Raw genomic sequence first — 22,648 nt, 5'->3', positions numbered from 1 at the left:
TGGAGGAGGTGTGCTCCCCACCCTGACAGGGAAGCATCTGTAGTTACTACAGCTTGTTTCTCCAGGTCGTAAAAGGGTTTCCCCTTTGACAGGTTCTCTCTTGTCCACCAGTGAAGAATTTGTACAAGTGTTGGCGAAACGACCACTAGATCGTCCCACTGACCACTTGCCTGAGACCACTGTTTCGCCAACCATTCCTGCATGGGTCGCATGCGCAGGCGTGCGTGGGGTATCAGGTAAATACATGACGCCATCATGCCTAGCAAACGCATCGCTTTCCGCACCCTTATCTGGCGACTGGGCTGATATAGAGGAATTTGCAGTAGTAGATTCCGAATTCTTTCCTCTGATGAAAAGGCCAACCCCTCTTGAGTGTTTAGGACAGCCCCTAGGAACTGTTTGGAGATGCTTGGCACCAGGCTTGATTTTTTCTCCTTAATAGAGAAACCCAATTGGAAGAGGAGGTCGATCATTCTTTGAATGTTTGATCTGCAAATTACTGGGATCTCCCCCGTGATGAGCCAGTCATCCAAGTAAGGGTACACTGGGATTGCCTCCCTGCGTAGGTGTGCCGCTGCCACCGCCAGTACCTTGGTGAATACCCTTGGAGCTGAGGCTATACCAAAGGGCAGCACCTTGAACTGGTAGTGCTGACTGTCTACCTTGAAGCACAAGAATCTTCTGTGCGCTGGAACATGGAAAAATGAAAATAGGCATCTTTCATGTCCAATGTTGCCATATAATCCCCCCTTTTTAGGAGAGGGATTACCTCTTGGAGAGTAGGCATGTAAAATTTTTGGGGCTTGATATACTTGTTTGCAGGGCGTAAGTCTAATACTGAGCGCATTGTCAGATCTTTTTTTGGCACAAGGAAGTAAGTTGAATAAATACCCTTGTTTACCTAGTTGCCCGGGACAAGTTCTATCGCGTCCTTTGCTAGAAGATTGACAATCTCCTTGAGGAGAATCTTTTGGTGGTCCAGGGAATGTATTTTTTGTCATGGAGGGTGGTTTCAGGGGAGCTCGAGCAGTTCGATGCAGTATCCTGCAGACACTGTGGAAAGCACCCATCTGTCTGATGTGATCCCTTCCCATGCTTGGGTGAAGTTGGAAATGCGCCCCCCTACTGGGGATGCATGAGAAGGGACCCTGACCGGAACGTCACTGCTTTGCGGGAGGCGTACCGCCTCTGCTGGGGCTGCCTCTACCTCAACCACGGCTCCTTTTGTTTCCTCTGCCGTAACTCTGGGTAGTCTGCTGGTTGTTACCCCATGATGTACCCTGTCCCTGTGTATAATTGGAGCCCCTTTGGGAATTTTGGCCGCGTGGGCGATGAAAATTACTATTCCCTCTTTGATTAGGGGGCTTATTTGTCAATTGTCCCAGGGACTTCAGAGTATCATACTCGTCTTTGACAGTCTTTAATGTGTCCTCTACCGCTTTGCCAAACAGAAGATTAGGTTCCAATGGCATGTCAATTAGGGATGCCTGGGTCTCGGGTTTAAACCCTGACTGTCTTAACCACGCAAGCCTCTTCATGACAGTGCTCTCTGCTATGAGCCGGCCAGCGTTATCTGCAGCGTCAAAGGTTGTCTTAAGGATGCAACCGGACACGGCTCTTCCCTCCGACGGGATCTGGGCCAACTGACCCTTTAGTGGTTCCGGTGCGGAGTCAATGAGGGCAGCTACCTGCTCCCACTGGTGGCAATTGTAACTTGCCAGCAGAGTGGTGGTGTTGGTAATCCTTGCTTGGTAAGCGGAAGTGGAGGCTACCTTCCTTGGCAACCCATAAATTCTCTTGCTCTGCTTGTCTGGGGTGGCCTCAGATGATGATAGAGGAATCTCCGCTCTCTTTCTGGTGTTTGTAATTACCAAGGAGTCGGGCTTCAGTTGACCCCTTATGTAAAGTGGGTCTGACTGGGTGGCCCTGAAAAATTTCTCGATTCTGGGGTTTACGGCCCTGGTGAGATTAGGAGTGAGAAGGGAAGGCTCAATTCTCTGTTGGATGGACTTGAGAATTGGGATGGCTTGAGCAATGGGTCTTTTTTCTCCTACTAGTTCTTCTGCAAAGTCCCTCTCTTCCTGCGCCCCTTGAGTGTCTATGCAGAAGTGCTCTGCAGCTCTAGACAAGACAGGAGGGGCTGTTTATCTACTGGAGAGTCGGTAACCTGAGGTTCTTTGCTAACAGGAAAGTCTATCCTGTAGACCTCTGCGACGTCTTCCTCCTCCCCATCCTGGCCCTTGTCATCTCCATAATAATCCACCCCAGTTTGGTCGTCCAACATTACTTAATCTGTATCCTCATCATACTGTTGAGGATCTTCACCATACTGTTGGTAGGGTTGTATGTAGAAAGGGTCTGAAACCAGGCCCTGAGTTGGAGTCCCAAACCAAGGTTTCTTACTAAGGGGCTGAGAGTCTCTGGATCCTGAAGGAGTAGCGTTATTTGGGGTATAGCTGAGGAAATGTTCTGGGTTTTTAGAGTAGAAATCAGCCAGGGAAGACATTCTCCTCATAACCCTGTCTATTTCTTCACTGCTCCATTCTTTGGAGCTGGGAATGACGGCTTCCTGAGAAGTCTTTTCTTCTATAATTGTCTTGGATTTAGGGGCAGGAATAGGGGTCTTGGATTTTTGTTTATCTGAAGACTTCTGTTTTTCCCTATGTGTCTGTGGTGCAGAAATAGGTTGAGAAGACCTTTTCTGCTGTTTCCCCCCATCCCCTTGAGAAGAAGAGTGTTTCCCTGATGTTTTCACCTTCTCTGAGCTTTTCGACGCCTGGCGTCGAGATTCGGGGATACTAGTTCTGTCTTTCGAGTGTGCACGTCGGGACTCGGAGGCAGACGCTGAGCGGGCTGCCGGAGCCGACTCCTGGTGTGCGGCCTGGGGGTGGAGGTCGGATTCGTCTTCTGACAAACTTACCTCCGTGAATTGGGGAAGCGAGGCACTCTTGGCAACTGTGGATGGTTGCCTTGCGTCATGCAGCGATCTCGACCTGGAACGCCCAGAGGACACAGATTCCGTAGACCGCTCCCTTTGTGCCTCTTTCTGAGAACTCGACACGCCTGTCGAGTCTCGGCTGGACTTAGAGTGTTTATGTGTAGTAGTGGTGTGGCTAGCGCTCGTGTCGCCGGGTGTGTTCCCCATAACTGCCCTGCCGGACAATCTACCGAGATCGGGGACTTGCGCTTGGGCGTCTTTTGACACCTCTGTGCCCTTGCCGTCCAAAAGTACAGCGTCGCTGCCATCACTGAAGGCACCCTCCACTTCCATGGCCTCGAGTTGCCTGGCGTGGTGGGCCCAATGTTTGGTCAAGCGGTCCTTTAATGTTTTCGCCTTGAACAGGCTACACACTCTGCAGTTCGCCTCAGGGTGATCCCTCGGCAAGCAGAGGTTACAGGTGGCGTGTTTGTCAACCTAAGGATACTTGCGGCTGCACTTGGGCAAAATTTAAATGCTCTCCACATGCACCTATGGCAGGGGGCTGGTGTGTGTAGGAAATAATAATAAGAGTGTAGAGTATGTTTCCACCCCCCATTCTCCCTACTTGCGGGGGCCGAGACAAGAGGCCTTCCAAGGCCTGGGCCGAGGCCAGAGGCCTTCCGAGTCCCAAAGTCCATCGTGCAGCTCTCGACGGTTTTTTGTTCTTCGGACCGGCGTCGATCTTCGATGTCTCGACGTGGCAGTGAAAGAACAGGGAAATTAATATTGATTTTTTGCAAAATGGCTGAAAGCCAGGGAACTCCGCACAATGCTTCCGACCAATATGGCGGGAAAAAACAATCTGAGGGTCCTACACGCGTGAGGGATCATGGGTACAGTGGACGTCACACTAGGGATAGTATTACTGGCACGCCCTGTGACGACACCCATTTTCGAGTTTCGAAAAACAAACTGTAATACTCCGCAGCTTCCACTAGATATTTGTTGGCCGTTGCACAGCATGTGATCTAAGCAGATTCCACAAGCCTCAGAAATACATATCACATATCACACACACACACACACACACACACACACACACACACACACACACACACACGCCCCCCGCCTCCCCCAACAAGGGAGAATGTTGGGCATTCCCAGAGTTCGTCGAAATCCTTTTGGGGTGTGTGCAAGAGACCCGGGGTATGGTCTTCCGAGTTTGTGGTGCACACCAAAGTCCTTCTGCAGTTTGGGGATTTATGGGATGGGAGCCTAGTCTCTCAGATAGCGATGAAGTGTTCCGGTGTAGGTAAGAGGCCAGGTAAGTGTCCCGGGTTCAGGCGAGTGGTCCAGTCCTCAGCCAGCTAAGTGTGCAGAGTTCTGGTGCTCCGGTCCAATGACAGAAGGTATCAGATGCGTAATCAGCTGTCCAAAAGACCCTGATGGAAGAGCGTCCAAAGGATCACATCAAGCAAAGTCTGAGCAGGTAAGTTCTTCTGGTGATCGCCTACACGGGAGTGGCAGCACTTATATTGGGGTTCCAGGGAAACAGCCACTGAGACCTCGAATTTGTGATCGTCATCATAATGGTCCTCACTATGATTTCTTTCATCTGCCCACTTTCTTTGTCCCCCAGCAGTACACCATCCAGGTCCAGGAACCAGCCGGGGGTTTGAGCCTGCCAGTGTGTGGGTTTGTGCTGCCTGTGCAGGGGGGCTTGTGCCTGCCTGTGTGTGATTATGGCCGGGACCATATCATTAACAGCCGACTGGTAGAAGATCAGGCCCAGTTTGCAACACATGACAGGGGCTAAAAAGAAAACCTGGAGATAGTGGTTGTTGCATAAAATGGTTTATGTACCACAGCCCTGCCTGGATTAACAGACAATGGTCAGAAACCAGTGTACCATTGTTCTTCACCTTGACAGAAAAAGGAAGGGGAATATGAAGTAATCTGGAAAGGTTGACCTTATCGTTTTGGATGAAGTTGAATGACACTTATTGACAAGCAATTATGAGCAGATGCATGACAGCCTAAGCAGAAGACCACATCATCTAAGCAATTATGGTTTGAATTTTCAATTGCAATAACATTATACATTAGAACCTGAGAGCAGAAAACTGCTTATTGACTCCCCATGAATTAGTGCAAGTGTTTAGCAAAGAAAACATTCTAGCGCTAATTGAATTTCCAGTTGACCTCCTGCCCAAACCTCAAGAAAAAGATGGTTAGTAGAATGAACTTCAAGTTGAGAAAGACAAGATTTTGTTCACCCATCCCTTATGGACCTATACACCTGGTGGAAGATCTCACAGTGGAGGGGGATTGAAAAAAAGGCAGACACAAGACCTGCGGGACAGTCAGGAGATGCATCCTCCTATAATGCTTCTATGTGGTAATGAAGATGCCCTGCTTGGCTATCTTTGGGTGTTTGATATGGTGATGCTCAAGATTATGGTGAGATCACATGAAACAGGATCACACAGACCATAATGAGCATGGCAAAGATGCTTTTTTCCTCCTGTCTGTCGGATGGAAAATCGGGGGAGATTGAGGAAAGAGCAGGCCCAAGGCCTTAAATAAGACGATACCAAGACCCTGCTATTATGTTTTCTTGTGTAGATGGGCCTCTACTTACCTGTTTTCTGACATTGTGGTAATTGTAGACCTTGTAAGAGAGACAGAAAGACCAGTTGTCTTTAAACGCTCAATATTTATGGAAGCACATGGAACATGAAAGGAACACTGCATACATAACTGCCAGTGCATACAAGGCAGCTTGGGCTTGTTTAACCTGTGTTTTAGTGTGATGTGGATGGATATATGCCCTCTAGTACAATAGCTGGGTGGTGGAAATGGATCCAATAACTTAAGGAAATAGGAAGGAGTAAGATCTTTTGTATCCTAACAGTCTGTGGATGCATTCATTGTAACCCATTCCAGCCGAGAGAAAACATGGGTTGGGGAAAGGAAACTAACTGAAAAGTTAGTGGCACAGATGGAACAAGCACATGTCTATTTGTGTTATTTACTTGTGGCATTAATTGTGCCTTCCTTGCCTGCCTTCTGGTAACCCACCTTGAGATACACTGCATTTGGAATAAGGTAATGGAATTTCAGTTGCTGTCGGGCCATCGCTGAGACATTGTGCACCTACACACCATTGGATGAGCTTTGGGAGTGATAGCACTCAAGCACGGGATACTCCGTAATGGGTGGGGTAGAGAAAATGCACTTTCATTGTGCCTGTTCAGGAAATGATAAAGACGGAGCCCTACATGCCCAAATACTGGTGACTGCCTTTAGCATGTCTCCTGGCATGGAACTGTATGTCCACTGAGGCAGAGGCTGAACGAAACGAAACAAAGTGCAGTGCCTTACAGTATCTCAGTACCACTTGGAGTCTGTGAGGACTAGGCTTACAGTAGTGACATTCACTGTGCAAGCTGGTCTCTTCCGAGATTGACTCCAGTTTAATCTGTATGTAGGGCGGCAACAATGGTTCCCCAGCTGGGTTGGGAGATGTGACAGAGGAAGAGATTATTGCTGTGCTTTATAGAGAGCCACACTGCCCCAGCTGTACAGACATGTCTTTTTCTTCACAAGATATATACATATTTATCGTCAGTTTTAATGGGCTGTCAATGACGTTAGTTTTGCCTTGTTTAAGGTGGAGTTCAATGTTGGCCATTCATCCTTCGATGTAGTACAAGCATCTCCTTAAAGTAACATTTATTGGAAGAATGGGAAAGTCAAATGTACACCAACATGTCACCAACATAGAACTAAAAACAACATCAAATTGAGGAATGAAAGGGGACAAATGTAGATATTAAAGAAGTAAGAGGTACAATTGTCACCTTTGCTGAGTAATGCACAGGAGTTTATAGACAGGAGATAAATATCCCAGTTTGATGTGATGACTTCTGTTGTCCAAGAATGGCCTATATGGAGCAGTAAGCAATGGAGTGAAACCAACTAAGAAGTAGGGGATACACAGTGTTGAATGATGAGGTGACTAAGAAAGAGAAGGATAGCACTACTCTTATCTGTTATGGGGTAACACTACTTATATCTGCCATTTAAGATCAACTTCCCAGACAGAGAGTAGAGCAGACCTGGTCGATTGTAGGGAATGAAAGCCAGAGTTAAGGTAATTCAAGAGAGAATTGCTAAGAATTTAGTTTTTAAGTGGAAAAACTGCTATTTATTCAAGAGGTTTGGAGACAGGGTGTCAAAGCACAATTACCTGTAGTTCCTAGTGAAAAAGGAGGTCTCATGAGTGCATTTTCCAAAGTGGGCTTTACAAAGATATTCCTGTAGTTGGTAGGATACGTTCTGAAAAGGGAGCCTTAAAGATACTGTAATGCAGTGGTCAAACAGATAAGGAAAAAGCATTGCTGAGTGAGAGATAGGGTCATCAACAGAGGAAGTTAGTTTTATTAGGTAGAAGTAGAATAGATTCCATGGCGACTATGGAGAAATTGAAACAAACGTCTAAGTTGTCATCAATGTTTGCTGGACCATACTCTGCTATGGGCATTAGTTGGAGACCAGGTCACCTGTTCTCTGCCTTCACACAGCCTGGTTTTGTGTGGCAGTAATATTATACATGCTAGGCGGCTGCATGCTTCTCCCTCATCCCATGCTGGAAAGAAGAAACTGTTTACCTCCTGATGGGCCTATTCTGAAAAAGGAAGTGCCCCACTCTAGAGCCCAACTACAGGATATATAAAAGCACAACAGCCTCAAACTGCCCCGCACGTCAAGCTTAGTCAGGTTACATCCAGGTCTATTCAAAGTGTACCCAATCCTAGGCTAATCTATTGGCATCCTGTCTAAACAAAATTCCATTCTATATCAAATAAAAAAAGCACAATTATCTACCCCAAAATATAAAAATCAGAATGGAGAATAATATGCAGTACTTGTCTCTGTGCCAGCATCTAAGTTAGAGGAAGTGGCCGACGAAAAGGGCTTAGAATGCATAATGGATAAGGGGCTATTGTGGGTGAAGCTACAGAGAGGATAACTGGTTTTCTGAATTCCTGTGTGTTATCACGAAATTCAGTTTGCAAATTACATAGAGTCACAAAAATAAAGAAGTAAATACATAACAGAAAACAACTGGTCTTGTCTTAATGTAGTATTAAAAACAATACCAATATTCTTCAGTCTTTTAAAGGGGGTCATGTCAGTGCGAAGGCCCCTGCTGTGAGAAACCAAAGGGTGTCTCAGATACTATTCCCCGGGGATCTCTCTCTCTCAGGTGGCCAGGGCACGGCCACCGCCTTTGGATCCAGACCCTGGGGGTGGACAAGTGCAGGAGGATCACCTGGGTGAGTGGTTTTAGGGGAGTGGGGGTGAGGCGACCGATGGTGAGATGCAGTATTCCCCCTTTCCCATACCCTTAACCCATCCTATTTCATAGGATTCTCTGATATCCCAACTTACCCCCTTTCTACACAAACACTGGGCAAAGGAAGAGGGCGACAGAGTAAAGAGGCTAACCCTTACATATCGCATTGGACATGTCCCGCTAATCGGGTCAGGCAAAGTCAGACACTTGACTTTAAGGGCACACATCTGATACCAATTAGCTCTCCTCACACGGATAAAAGGCGGAACAAAGATACACACTCTGGTCAAGGTGGAACACGAGCAGGAGCAGAACGTCTGGGGCGAAGGCAAACCTACTGGAGAAGAGCAATAGACCGAGGGACGAGAGCAAAAGGTAGAGAACTCCAGAAGTTCCCTGCAGGAGGTCATTGCCTCCATAAAGGACGCAACAGATCTGTGGAGAAGGCCAAATCCCAAACAAGAAGGCTGCATTGTGTTTCAAGGACACCAGCAACACTCCTGGATAAACAGAAGAGTTGGGGAGGTGAGGCCAAGCCTGTGGTATTAACCTTGACTCGTGAAAAACTACAAAGACAAGAAAGAAATGAACACAGCAGGAGAGTTGGCAAGCAACATGAAAGATTGGTGTGTGTTAGGTAAAGATTCAAGTGGCAACAATATAACGTACCAATTGAAGGCTGCATGCATGTGGATGAGATGCGAAGAAAGGCATACCTGTGAATGAACTTTGAAGTACTGATAGTTGTGAAACCAGCAATACTAAGTAACTAAGTGGGATCTGGCGAAAGGAAGTAGCTCACTGGAAGGTCTCTGTGAAAGGTGAAATCTTTGTAGAAATAAAGTGAATGATCTATAAAAGCGACGGGATCAAAATTAACCCAGAGAGAAGGTGATAGTAAAAGGTGAACGTTGCACTTTGGTGCTTATGACATCAAACTACCCAGAACAAGAGACAATGGGGCAAATAACGCAAGAGTGTGATTTTAAAGGGAAAGTCGAAGTGGTCCTGCAGAGGTCTATAGTAAAAAGCCATGCACAAAGTCTTCGACATCAAAGAAAAGGTCTGAGCCCGACTGAGGCAGACTGGAAGTGTGATTAGTTAGGGGAAGGGAACCCCAAAAGAATGTGAGTTAAGCATGGGGAAGGGAACCTCTGCAAGTGTTGTGCTCTGAAAGGTCCAAGCTCGACTGAGGGAGACCAACGTGGACTTTTGCTTTGAAAGGTCTGAGCCCGACTGAGGGAGAACGGCGTGAACCTTTTGTTTAACTGTGTTTTGGAAGCTGGAAAGTCAGACTTTAACGTAGAATCCCAGACGGGCCTCGATCCACATTTTGAACTGCTTTTGTGTTAAGAATCTGAGCCAGAGTGGGTGATCCTGCCTACGGGCACAGCCTTACTCCGTGCTGTCTAAATGTGGGGAGGAGCGCTGACTCAGCCACCTTTATTCTTTATATTTGAACACTGACTTTCCTTTGCATAAATATTCTCCTTTACACACTTTTTGTACGAGAGATAGGGCAGGCATTAGGTTTTGTTAGTACAAGCCATTCTGATTTGACGGACTCAACTAGGACTGTTTTATTTATCATTTCATGGTCGAGACTACTCCCATCCTAGCTATAGGGCAAAGTAGGAGTTTCTCCAACCCCATTGAAAACTTCAATAAAGGTTTTACAAATGGTACCTTTTGTGTCAGTGTCATACTTGTGGTACCATGCCTTCCTTACACTGCACATCACGCACCACTCAATCTGGCCAATGCAAAGTCATCTGTTCGTTTGGCATTACATGAAGTGTCAACTTCATTTCTCATCTCCTTAATACTCTCTCTTTTCTTGGGATTCACGATTGGGCTGTTACCTGGATTTAATCCTACCTCGCACTTCACAATTCTCTGTCTCCTGGAACAACAACCCTTCTCAACTCACTCCTCTAACTGTTAGTGTTCCCCAAGGCTCTCTCTGGGGTCCTCTCCTCTTTACTCGACAACTCTGCTCTTGGGGCACTAATCTCCTTTCTTTGGGTTCTCGTACCAACACCCAAATCGTCTTTTCTTTTCCTGAACTCTCCTCTTATCTCTCTATTAAACCTTTCAACTGTCTTGCTGCAAATAAATATTGGATGGCTTCACACTCTCTGATGTTAAACTCTTCCAAAACAGAGGTGGTCTTCTTCCCTGCCAAATACTCGTTCTCATCTCCTCCCCTTTCTATCCAGTTCCCATCTGGCCCTCTCCCATACTCCACTTCAACTAGAAGTCATCTATAACTTCTCACACCACTACTTTCCTCTCAAAAACTGCAATGGCAGCTCGCCTCAACCTCCAAAATATTAGGATAATCAGGCACTTCCTTTCAACACTGTCAAGCATCTCTTAACCACATTTGTCTTCTCTAAACTGTACTACTATGCCAGCGTCCACTTTGATCTACCCAACTACACTTTATGTCCTTTCGACAAGATCAAAAACTTTGCTATCAGGACTCTCTTTATACTCCTCCACGTCACACCTACTTTCTCTTACCGTCACAGGCTGGATGGCTGACGATGCAAAATAGGCCATATTTTAATTTCTTCTCCTGGTTCACAAATCTATCCACAGTAAGGTACAACTATATCCCATCCAACTCTCCAAGCCTTCTCGTGAATCTCTGTTCGGTCTCCTCGATTACGCTTGTGGCACCTCGCTCTGCCTGTGCTTCCTTTTGCTTCTGCCCAGTCTCTCTTCTTGCTCCACTTGCATTAAATTCTCTTTTCCTAGGCATCTGAGAAATAGTTCACACCTCGCCTCAGAGTTACCCTCTTAACCTACCTGTGTCCCTCACTTTCTCTGCCTCTAGTCTAGCACTTCATCCATCACGGTCACATGTCTTGGATAGTTGGCCGTACCGCCTACCTGCACTTAAAAAGATTGAATGTTGTTTGTCCTTAATCTATGCAAGTCTCCCATGTATTGTTCCTGGTGACTGTTCCATTTACTCCCCACCACAACTTGGTCAGAATATCACTCACACTAACCCCATTGTAAGAAGCTCACTGCTCCTGCCAAATTATCTATCGTACGTTCTTTCGCGATCAAAAGAGCATTGTTCTTCCTTGTATATAAATACATGAATAAAATAAATCGTCTGTGGTTAATTCGGTGAGCCAAACAGCATACACTGCAACAAAGGCTACCTCTAAGAGAAAATTAGCACTTTAGTCTGAAATCTAATTTGAAGACAAAGAGCAGAAGGAACACTTACCTCGCCTGTTCCATAGGGCCAAATAACCTGATTGAGCAGAAAGCTGTTGGGGTAGGCATCTCGCAAACACTGCGTCACATAAGTTCCCATGCCAGATCCAGTGCCACCTGCCATGCTCATAGTAGTAAAAAAGCCACTTAGACGATCACACTTCTCCACTTCCTTCCGAACCAAGTCCATGATGGAGTCCTTGTGCTTGGGGCCATGGACACAGTAACTAGAAAATTAAAATAAAAAATACATTAACTTAGCATAAGTGACCTCAAAGTGTTGAGCTGGGTATTCATATCAAGAACTGAAAGTGTTAAGAGGAGGTGTTTGGTGTAAAGTACAATTACAAACTCAAGAAACTGTCAAGCAATATATATTCCACACAAGTACTAACATTCTCTGCATATTTAGCAACACATATCAGTTAAGTCAACATGCTAAAAGGCAAGTAAACAATATATTCACATAAACAATCACAGTTTGGCATTCAAAATGCTACACAAGCCACACTTCAGAATTTACACAGTTTCAACAGCAATATACTGTTACAATGACCTAACATGGGGGAATAAGATGTCAGAGGAAATGATCATAGGCCTCATAATGGTAGAACGCTTGTGATGAAATCCCATGCCGGGACCCTTGTCTACTGACCATGAGCCAGGAGACTCAGGGAGCCAGGTGCCTATATTAATCAGTAATGGAAAAATACATTTCAAAGAATGCCCTCAAAAACAGAAACAAAACCCGGATCAGATAACAGAAGCTAAATTAAGAGCCAGAGAAAGGGTAAACTTGGCAAAATACCCAGTCCTGTCCCTTTAGTCAGAGAAGACACCAGAAAACCAGTCACAGAGCCCAAACATTGAAATTGTACAAGCAAACCAACCGCAGATGGACTATATCACCCAAAATGACCTTCTCTCCAAACCAGAAAACTCAGAACGGATCAGGGAAATTAAACGATCCCTTCAAGGACAGGGATGACATACTAAAACCTTTAAGGACAGGAAGACCCTGGGAGAACCTGCACACGTGCCTTCTGAACAACATCACAGCAGGAAATACTCCACATAACCAGCCTGTTCAGCTTCTACATGCACAAAGAGTTTCAAAACGGCCATCAGGGCTCTGATAGGTTTAACCCAGCTCTTTTAGTCTCAATCTGACTATCAGAAAGTGAGAGAGCCCGGCCAATCCCAACCCCCATACCCTTCAGGCTCACAACAGCAGTCCATCAGTCCTTATTTCAATCAGAGGATGGGGACACAGTGCTATCAAAGAGCCCATTTCAGGGTGGTGTCTGACAGGTACATGTAACTCCAGTTTGGAGAAGGATGGAGAGAAGGGGTGCAGCAGAGGAGAGGTGCTGCAGAGACCTTGAAGGTTGGAGACAGGCGTTCACTGGAGAAGTGGAAGCAGGAGTGAGCAGGAGGTGATCTCTACAGAACACAAGAAAGTGATGAGAAGTGGGGAGAAAAAGGAGATAAAGATGTAGGAAGTCAAACCAGGAGAGGAATTGAAGTCAGTAATATGAACAGGAGAAAGGGGAGAAGAAGCAATACCAGGAGTGGAGAGGAAGGAAGGCAGTAGTAAGAACAGTGGAAAAGAAAGAGGAAGTAAAACCAGAAGTCGAGTGGCAGGAGAAGACAAGCACAGACAGAAGTAGGGAGGAAATAAAACCTGTAATGGCACTAAAGGTAGGAGTAACGTTAGAAGACCGGAGGGAGGAAGAAACACCAGGAGTGGAGTGGAAGATGGTGACATCAGACCAAGGCAGTAGTAAGAGGGCAGTAGCAAATCAGAAGGTGGAGACAATAGGCGATAGTGAGGAGACTAAGGACTATACTTCTTCAAAGGTGGAAAGTGAAGAAGATGGGCCAGGGGCCAACTAGTATTAGGAGAAAGAAGAAAGAAGAAAACAATAGCAATAAGAGATCAGGATTTCATTAAGATATTGAAAAGAGAGGAAACGAGGCAGAAGCAGGCTTGTTTGCTAGAAGTAGGAGGTTCCAGAGTGCCAGGTCAGACCCTAGGCAGGTTTAGCAGGTGGAAGGAGGTTAGGATGTTTCAAGGGTGCTTACATTCTGCTTCAACATATTTAGGCCATTCAGCACCATAGAATAGCCATTTGACACTCATGGTGATTGTTGCCCCTGGCAAGATGGCAGTCAAAAGCACCATAGTTGATATCTGAACTGTCACTAGGCTCCCAACTGTCACTAGCTCAGGTACAGCCACACCCTCCTACAAGTTTTACAATGTAAATTTGTGTGTCTGCAGCTCAATACCTAGCCTAAACCAAGTTACACGCACACAAAGACTACTTACCAGGCTCTGGCAAGAGCTGCAAATAGTATGCCCATACATAGCAACATTCTACCCCTAGCAAGGAGAAAGAAGGTCAAAGGGACAGTGAAGCACAATGATAGTTCTTCAACAACTTGGTGAGCCACCAAGAGAACAGCAGTGCACAAATGGCCTATGTGAGTACACCAGAGTACACTCAAAAAGGTAAACATAAAGCTAACACTGCCAACTAGCCTGTCTAGTCTCCATATAGAATGGGAAAAACACTCATACTTCAAAAACAACATTTCCCTGCACAAAGGTCTCCTGTGCTGCAATAGACTTAAGCGGGAGACAGTGCCCCCTGCACTGACAGAATAAAGGATAATTAAGTGAATTAAGCTAGAGTGTGGTTTGGAAAGACCTCATCCTCAAAAATCAGGTTAGAGCACCAACACTGTCACCAGATATGCTATTAGTTCCAGTGAAGCTGGATGGGAACGCTGCAAAAGAAAAAAAAAAAAGTTATCAGAACATTAATGCTTGTAGAAATCATGAGGTGCAGCCCGAGTGGCTAGCCTACACAATTACGAGAAAGGGTTATGCGTTTGATAGACCATTAATACTTTCACTCCTCTGTTGGAATGTTCATGAAGTAATGAACGCACTGGAATAGCACAGCTCATAGGAACACAATATGCAGTAGCAACCAATTCAACTATGGTGATCTTGACTGCCCTCTTGCCAGGGTCAAAAATCACCATGAGTGTCAAATGGCTAATCTTTGGTGCTGAATGGCCTACATATGTTGAAGCACAATTTAAGCACCCTATAAACATCCTAATTATACAGCATCACCTAAGCTAAAGAAGCATGCACACTTGAAAGGAAGACTGGAAAGGTGATCTCTTGACAGATATAAAAAACAGAAAGGGCTTTTAGAACAAAAGAATGGGTATGAATGGGGTACCATCTTGACTCTACAGAATACAATGCACGACTCCTTTAACGAAAGGGCATGTAGTTTGCTAATTTACATGATAGATGTCATTGACACACAAAAAACAGACCCCTTGTACAATTACTCCAGATTACTGGAAGTCATAGGCTGAAAAAGTAGGTGCATTATACAGACTGCAGCCAGGTTGATATCTTATTGAGGAACAGGCACTCTCGTAGTGGATATAGATGAAAAAGGCTTAAAGTACTAATTCTTTAATGAAATCCTTGGGAGGTTTCAAATAGCAATAGTCGAAAGGAAGTGCTTACAAGATTCTATGAGCATTTATGTGCCAATTAAGTCAGTCATGAAAGACTGTTAACCTGTTCAGCCGGGAAGGAGGCATGTCCCTGCCCTGGGCTGTTCATTGTGAGAGGTCAGAAATGAGACACAGACACAAAGTTGTAATTTATTCAACATTTTCCATGCTTATTAACATAAAAAGGGTATGGGATTAAGACCTATCTATCCCTATCCTAACAAAAATTTTCTTGCCCATCAAACTAAAGCTAAAGAAAATTGACCTTGTGCCCTAATATATCGGACCTCACACTAACATATACAACCCAAATGTGCAAGGTAAATGTATTTGTTTTTAGTTCAACAAAAATGTGCAAAAGTTTAACTCCAACAAAGCAATCCTTTAACCAGGGTTGAACTCCCTTCCCCTGAATTCAATTCGGGAAGACTTTTTTGAAAGAGTTCTGTCCCAACAATATTGTATTCAGTTCAATGAAATATGTCTCTTTCATCCAACACGTCCCTCAAGTTGGCAAAGTAAGTGTCCCTTCCATAGAACACTTGTTCAAAACCAAATCAACTGTTTATTTAATGAAATATTCTTCTGAAGATGTCAAAATGATTACTTAGGAGGATACAAAAGTCTTTACAGTAGAATACGTTTCTCAAGATGTTAATACAAGTGTTTCTTTCATAGAAGGTTTTTCTCAGGAGGACAAAGTAAGTGTTTCCTTCATAGACTACTTTGGTCAGAATGGCAAAGCAAATGTCTCTTGTTGTACAATAGTTTGTCAGGATGATAAAGCAAATGTTCTGTTACCACAACATTGCTTATAACCACAATGTTTTCTCCTTTACACAACCATTTCTTTCCTGGTTTACTCACCTGCCAGGAAAGGTTTCTACTTTGCACAACTGTTAATGTCTCTCTGCTTGTGGCAATGTTTGTTCCACGTTTCTCCACACCGACATCTCATATGAGGAGAATTGTACAATATTTGCCCAGCTCTTTATTTATGGCAATGTGGGTTCCAGGTTTCCCCAAAGTAACATCTCACGTGAGGAGACTTGTAATCTCTTTACCCTTCTGTCTAATCTTCAAAGTCTTGTAGCTAGCGGCAATGCAGGTGCTGGGTTTCACCAAACTGACATCTCATGTGAGGAGAATTGTAACCTTTTTGCCCTTCTGTCTCTTCCTCCAAGTCTCTTGGCTGGTGGCAACGCGGGTTCCAGGTTTCCCCAAATTGACATCTCATGTGAGGGGAACTGTACGCTTTTTGCCCTTTTTTCTACTTAGTCGGTATTCAAATTGCCTCCCCAAGTGTCTTTCAACTTTATAATATTTCTCGGGGCCCCCAACTCCTTTTGATTGACTCACCGGCTTAACATGTATCGATAACGAAGAACTGTTGTCGGGCCGGTTTTCCCAGTTATTCAGAGTCTCTCTTGGTTCCCGCGTTGGTCTCTTGCGCTTCCGCCAATAGGACCTTTGCCGTCCTGCAGGACTGCGTCTCATCCGGTCTTGCGAAAAACAACAGATTTTCGCTGGAGTCCTTCTCCACCATGCAATGCCTTCAAGCGAATGCCTCTGAGCATCTTCCTCCTTCAGCACAGCTCACTGCTGTGACTCTGCCTTGAAGTTCTTCTCCCGCTCCACATCCTCTGTGGCTTTCCGCTCCTTCTCCTTCATTTGTACTGCGACGACATCCTCCTTCCCTCCCACCCGGTGCATGGCAGGGGGCACCATTTTTAAACTCCTGCACAGTTGATCATCTTCAAACTAAATAGTCTGTGTCTTAAGCTTAAGGTTGTTCCTGTTCCACATTCTCTCTTCCTCGTGCCAGTACAATAGGTATCCTGGGAATTGAAGTACATATTGTTTTTAAACTTTGCAAGGTTATATTGTTTCAGATGGTTGTTGGAATTGAGTTTGTCAGGAACAGGAGTGGTTATGTGAACATCATGTGCAGCGATATTGTATTCAGGACTCTTACCCAGGACAGATCCATTAGAATCAAGGGATGTCGCATGGGACCCATGTGTTTCTAAATAAAGTGTAAAGCTTATACTGTTTATGGGGTTTTTCATACTTTGTTCTTTGGGTTTCAACATTGGTGGAACTTGCAAAGGAACAGCATGCCATCAGGCATTTGGGGATTATAGGATCTTCATCTTCACAGAAAGAAGAATAGCATGTCTCTCCCAAGGGAGTCACCACTTCTCCCCAACAGCCATCTCCTCCATGTGATCCTCACTCACAATGCCACCCCCAGAGTCAGGATCAGGTAGAGACTGCCTTCCCCTGGACACATGGGAGGAGATTTTAGGCTGGGGATCAGTGATGACTCCGCAGGATTCATCACATCATGTAAAGAATTTGTTGATAGAGCTTGGTGAAATCAAGCTCTGGGAACATCCTTAAGTTATCACCAAGGCTACTTCCTACCGAGTTAAGAGGTTGTTCTTGGCTAAGACCAGGATGAATATGGAGGAATCTTGCCTTAGGCTAAAGGTTGGGCCTAGGCTATCTAAGGTGCAAACAAGAGTTTGGTTACGAATGTCACCTAGACCTTGTCAGCCCTCCTTTTGACATTATATATATATATATATATATATATATATATATATATATATATATATATATATATATATATATATATATATATATATATATATATATATATATATTAGGCTGGCCAGCTTTACAAAGTCATGGGAAGTGTCTGGCACGGGCATTTGATCTCTCTGTGCTCTGTAGGAGGAGACTATTTTTGCACTCGTCTTAGAGCACTGAGAGGCTCTACTTGAAACCGCTGTCAAGATCAGCGGGGGCCATAGCATTTTGCAAACAAACTGATGATCTGCAGACTGTTTATCAGGTAGTTAAATATATCCATCAAGCTTGGCTATTCAATTAAGACAAAGGGAGCAGTGAGAGTATAAAATGAACAGAGTGGGTCGTTAATCATTGATCAAGGGGGGCTGCAAGTATTCTCTCCCCTCAGTGTTTTAAATGTATATCATGTTCTTAGAATCATTGTATTAATTCTCATTGAACTGAATGGCTTTTAAAATATTTACATTTTATGAGTTGCTTGTTAAAGACTGTAATATCAACACTGTTTTTGCTTTTATTTTTACTATCTTTTATGGTTCAGTGCCATATAAAAGCAAATGAAGAGCATGAAATTATCCAATGTTGCCATATCAGGCCAACATTAAATGTGAAGCTGCTGCTTTTGTAATGTATTAGAGCGGACTCTCCTTGCTTCAGACACAACTTCAGAGATAACGACCAGGTTCTCATCAGAGAGTCTCGGATGGGTGAAGATTACTTTTCCAGGTACCAAGAAAGGGTTGGAGAATGCTCAATTTTTGCTCAGTAGCAAGATGGGGTTCCTCATTGAGTTCCAGGATCCTACCTTCTGAGAGGTGGGAACATTGTGCATACAACCAAGAGGAGTTGATCAAGGAACTTCCAAAAGGTCCTCAGAATCAAAGATGTCAGATGAAAGGCATAGAGACTTGAAAGCGTCTTCCAGAGTGTGTAGGCCAAAGCCCAGACAGGCTGTACAGTCAGACACATTACCCTAGGTTCGATGTTAACCCAGATAAACCTTCTCAACAACTGTATGGGCTGGGCTTTAGGCATAAATGCCCAATAACTCACTTAAGGAAAAAGAGAAGGTGAAGAGGAATCATTAAATCTTAAGACCAACACTGCTAAGGTGGACTTTCAGAACCACCATGTGGGAGGGTTCTGAGAGACCAACCTAGTTGGTAAATGTAACCCAAACTCAACCAAAGTAACGTGATCTGAGCAGTAAGGCAGGATTCAGGAGCTATGGGAGTGGTGTGTAAGTACACCACACATTGAGACAGTCAATTATTACAGTCCGCATAGATATACAAAAATAACAGAGGTCATTTTACAGAGCTCCTAAATTGCACGAGAGGGGACAGTGTCTGTTTGCACTTACGTGTAAAAGATACGCTTCCATGGACATTTTATTTCCAAAACAAAGTGGAATGTGAAGAGTAAAATAGCCTCTACTCTTCACTTTTCCAATGCATTTTCACTTTAAGAATTCATGGGTTTAGAAAATGACCCCCTCATTTATTAGGCCTGAACACACTAAGCAGGTAAACCTTAGGAAAAGCACATTATATATATATATATACATACATACTGACAAAAAACGTTGTTAAAGGGACGTTATGGTTAAGATGCATTAGTAAAAACCTATGCAATTCAATGAACTAACACTCATGACATCAAAGATGACATCACAAATGTCATTCATGACATGACTGATGACATCACATGTGTGGCTCCCTCTTTTTTGTTCAGTGACATATGCACACCGGGTGTTTTTCTTCACTGGGAGTCAGGAACTAAAAGTGGGAAAGGTGCTATATTTGTTGACCTTACCCTTCTCATATGTTCTGACACTACTTTCCTTAGGGTTGAGTCACATCATAAGACCCATATATATAGGGGAAGAAGCAAGCCTGAAACACAGCAATCAGTTTTGTGCATGAACATAAGCGGTGAGGGTATGAACACTTTCTGGTGGTACTCCTACTTTTTTGTTTACTTTACTTTCTCTATGTATGCTCATATGTGTATAGGTTGTGGTCTCTTTATGTGTTGTGTAAGGTGGTACAGTAATGTATAAGAGAGGCATTCGTAGCTACTTATTGCATGTGTGACACAGCCGAAAGCATTCATCATTGTACGATCCAATACCTGAAGATTTTGATTATTGCACCTGTATGATGCATGCTGTAGACAATTGCTACGTTTCTACATGACTGGTCTAATGTACTGGACAGAACTCTGTAATGCAATGGTGTTTATAGCAATGCTTTTCTTGAATAACTAGTTCTTCCAATGATTTCTGATAGTTTTCTGCCAACATTACAATAACAATCCCTTGTGGAGGCTGTTTATGAAAACTATATACACATGTGATGTCATCAATCATGTCATGAATGACATTTGTGATGTCATATTTGATGTCATGGGTGTTAGTCCTTGCAGTGCACAGGGGTAGCGCGAGTTATGGTTGCTTAGCTTACCATAACTGGCAAATATCTGGGGGTTTTCGGTTTTACCTGTAACTATAACGTCCTTGTAGCAACGTTTGTCCATTGAATTGCGTATTAAATATGATACATGTTAGGTTATTTATAACATGCTTAATAGCCAGAGGTTTCTAAGCGCGGACCCGGGATTCAAACCTGTGTTGCTCCGTGTTGTCTTGCTTCCAAGGCGAGCATGTTGCTGCTGAGCTATTCTCCCAGGACTAGGGATTTACTAGAACAACTTAACCATAACGTCCCTTTAACGTTTTTTGTCAGTGAATTTCTGTGGTTTTTAGCAGGATACCCTGTTTGTAAACAAGAACTGTGCAACATAGTGAAACTGCTTGCACCATGTTAATGCGGACAGCAGTCGCGGACTATGCATCTGTTTGCGGAGATCGTGGCATCCAACCTGCTTAGGAAGGCAGGTGCTCTCTTACATAGTGGTACCAATCACCAAACTCAAAGAACATAGACAAACAGCAGAATGTGCAAGAAAGTATGTTTGCAAATTGTGTACTTATGAAGCAAACAGGACAAAGGCGTAGGGAGTACACCATAACGAAATGCAGCAACAACAGAAGTGACGTCTGCCTTCAACAATCTTATCGCACTGCTACTATTAAGGGGAACAAAGAACGAACAGCCAGAGTAACGACTGGAAAATACTAAGACCTGAACGTCACTAAATGTAGTAAGGACCCAAAACTTTGTCTAATAATTGCACAGGTGCTGCAGTATGCAATAGTACAGAAGCATAATGTGTCTTTTTGTAAAGCAGCAATGGCAAGCACCTTAAAGTGGCAGGAAGAAAATGTCCCTCATGAAACACTGACTTTCTATACTAACCCCATTGGTACGCACAGTACTGTGAACCGTAAATTATGTAATATATATTGCTGAATATACACCAAACACATTCTCTTTTCGGTAAGAGAACATATTGGAAAGGAAAGCAAGGCAGTACAAGCAGCAACCCTTCCACAACAGCATAAGTGCATAGAAAAGGAAAGGAAAGAAACTCTGTGCATAGGGAAATGGACAGCGTGGAAGCGAAAGTGGAAACATTGGTGAAAAATTGTGCCGATTTAAAGGTTGCGTACAAGGACATATTTTGGACAAAATGAAACAGCACTGGCACACTTTTACTCCTTCTCCATGTCGGTGCCCAACATTCCCTCAAAAACCGTTTCATGGGAGACGTTACAGTGATACATCAATCTCTTCCTCCTCTCACAACCAAGTTGTGCAAATCCCCATTTCCCTACAATAGGTATCCACTTCTGCTACCCCTTCCCTTTCCAGATGAGGTGTATGCATGTGTACAAGTAAACAGTAATAATGAGAATGTTGCTGAGTATTTGTGTGGTATTCTTTTTTACCTGAAATGAGGTTCTGACTCAGAGGCACACAGTCCTCGTTGCAATGACCGCAATTAAGAAAATGGTAGGTGTCCTACGGACACCGCAGCTGTCCGGCCTATCTACAATGACAATGGAGGCATCCGTACGCTGCCAGCAGGCTCCGCCTGTCTGCATGTTGTCCATCACCTATCAATGAGTGTGGGAGCGGACGTCTGTGCGTAGTGCAAGTTCATGCATGTGTATCTGTTCCTCTGTGTCCTGGTAACATCGCCACTGTGCAGCATATGCAAAGGAACGTTAATTAGGTTGCGGCGTCCACCCACGTCCTACAGGTAGCTATACAGATAAACATACCAACTGCTGTACCCTACAAATAGCCAGCATCTCCCAAAATGGTTGGCACATGTGTGGCATACTCTTAGTCAGTAGAGAAGTGGCAACGGTATGCATAGGACACCCATGCACATGCGCACAATGTATTCTGTCCAAAACGCATCCAGCGGACAGCTGTCCCAAAGGAGAACAGTGGCAACGTCACCATGCGACCGCAGCCACGCTGCACATGGGCCCTTACTTCGGGGACAGGAGCTGGACCCTCGAACCGTGGCAAAGTGCAGGGTTGAGCAATGTACGGAGTGTTTTTCGGAAAGTATACGCTTACAAACACACCACAATGTGCCATTGCACATGTAAGTAAGTTTTGGAACAATGTAGGCCTGCTTTCCGGGTGAAAGTTGTCCACAGCAACCCTACAAAAGGGCAAACCCCAGAGGTGCTGTGCAATCTGTTTGCAGCTTTTCAGAACAGAGTAGCAGGCCACATAGGTTTGCCCTGTAAGTAATGATGCACCAAATCTCCTGTGCTACAGTGCGTCTGCAACTAATAGCAACCATGTCAGTTCGGCTGAGCACGCACGGTAATGGAGAAAATTATAAATGGGCCTTGCTGTGACTCTCACCCGCAGCAGCGATAGTCCCCATTGTGCCAATCTCATGGGTAGCTAGCGGAAAACAGGAGTATGTGCACGTGCATTTCCCCAAGGACGGCGAGGACTGTGTCCCAATGAAGCAGAAACATTCCTTCTTCCCTTTCCAGTTTCTTCTTTGCAGCACGCCATCATTGTGTTCCACATGCTTCCACCAATGAC

General features: G+C 44.5%; 1 protein-coding gene across 12 annotated transcripts in view; it reads right to left on the bottom strand.

The window, feature by feature from the left end:
* The window catches only part of TUBD1 (tubulin delta 1), a 900,711-nt gene that overhangs the window by 610,518 nt on the left and 267,545 nt on the right, over positions 1-22,648 (bottom strand). For 11 of the 12 annotated variants that reach the window (XM_069615102.1, XM_069615104.1, XM_069615098.1 and 8 more), the window contains one exon: positions 11,530-11,746. In XM_069615102.1, coding sequence (XP_069471203.1) covers positions 11,530-11,746 — 217 coding nt within the window. Of the gene's footprint in view, positions 1-11,529; positions 11,747-22,648 lie in introns of those variants that run through there. The other variant, XM_069615109.1, reaches the window with a different exon arrangement.

The sequence above is a fragment of the Ambystoma mexicanum genome, chromosome 9 (assembly GCF_040938575.1).
Source record: "Ambystoma mexicanum isolate Mex_15411 chromosome 9, UKY_AmexF1_1, whole genome shotgun sequence".
Lineage (NCBI taxonomy): Eukaryota > Metazoa > Chordata > Amphibia > Caudata > Ambystomatidae > Ambystoma > Ambystoma mexicanum.
This window is presented reverse-complemented; position numbering and strand designations above follow the sequence as displayed.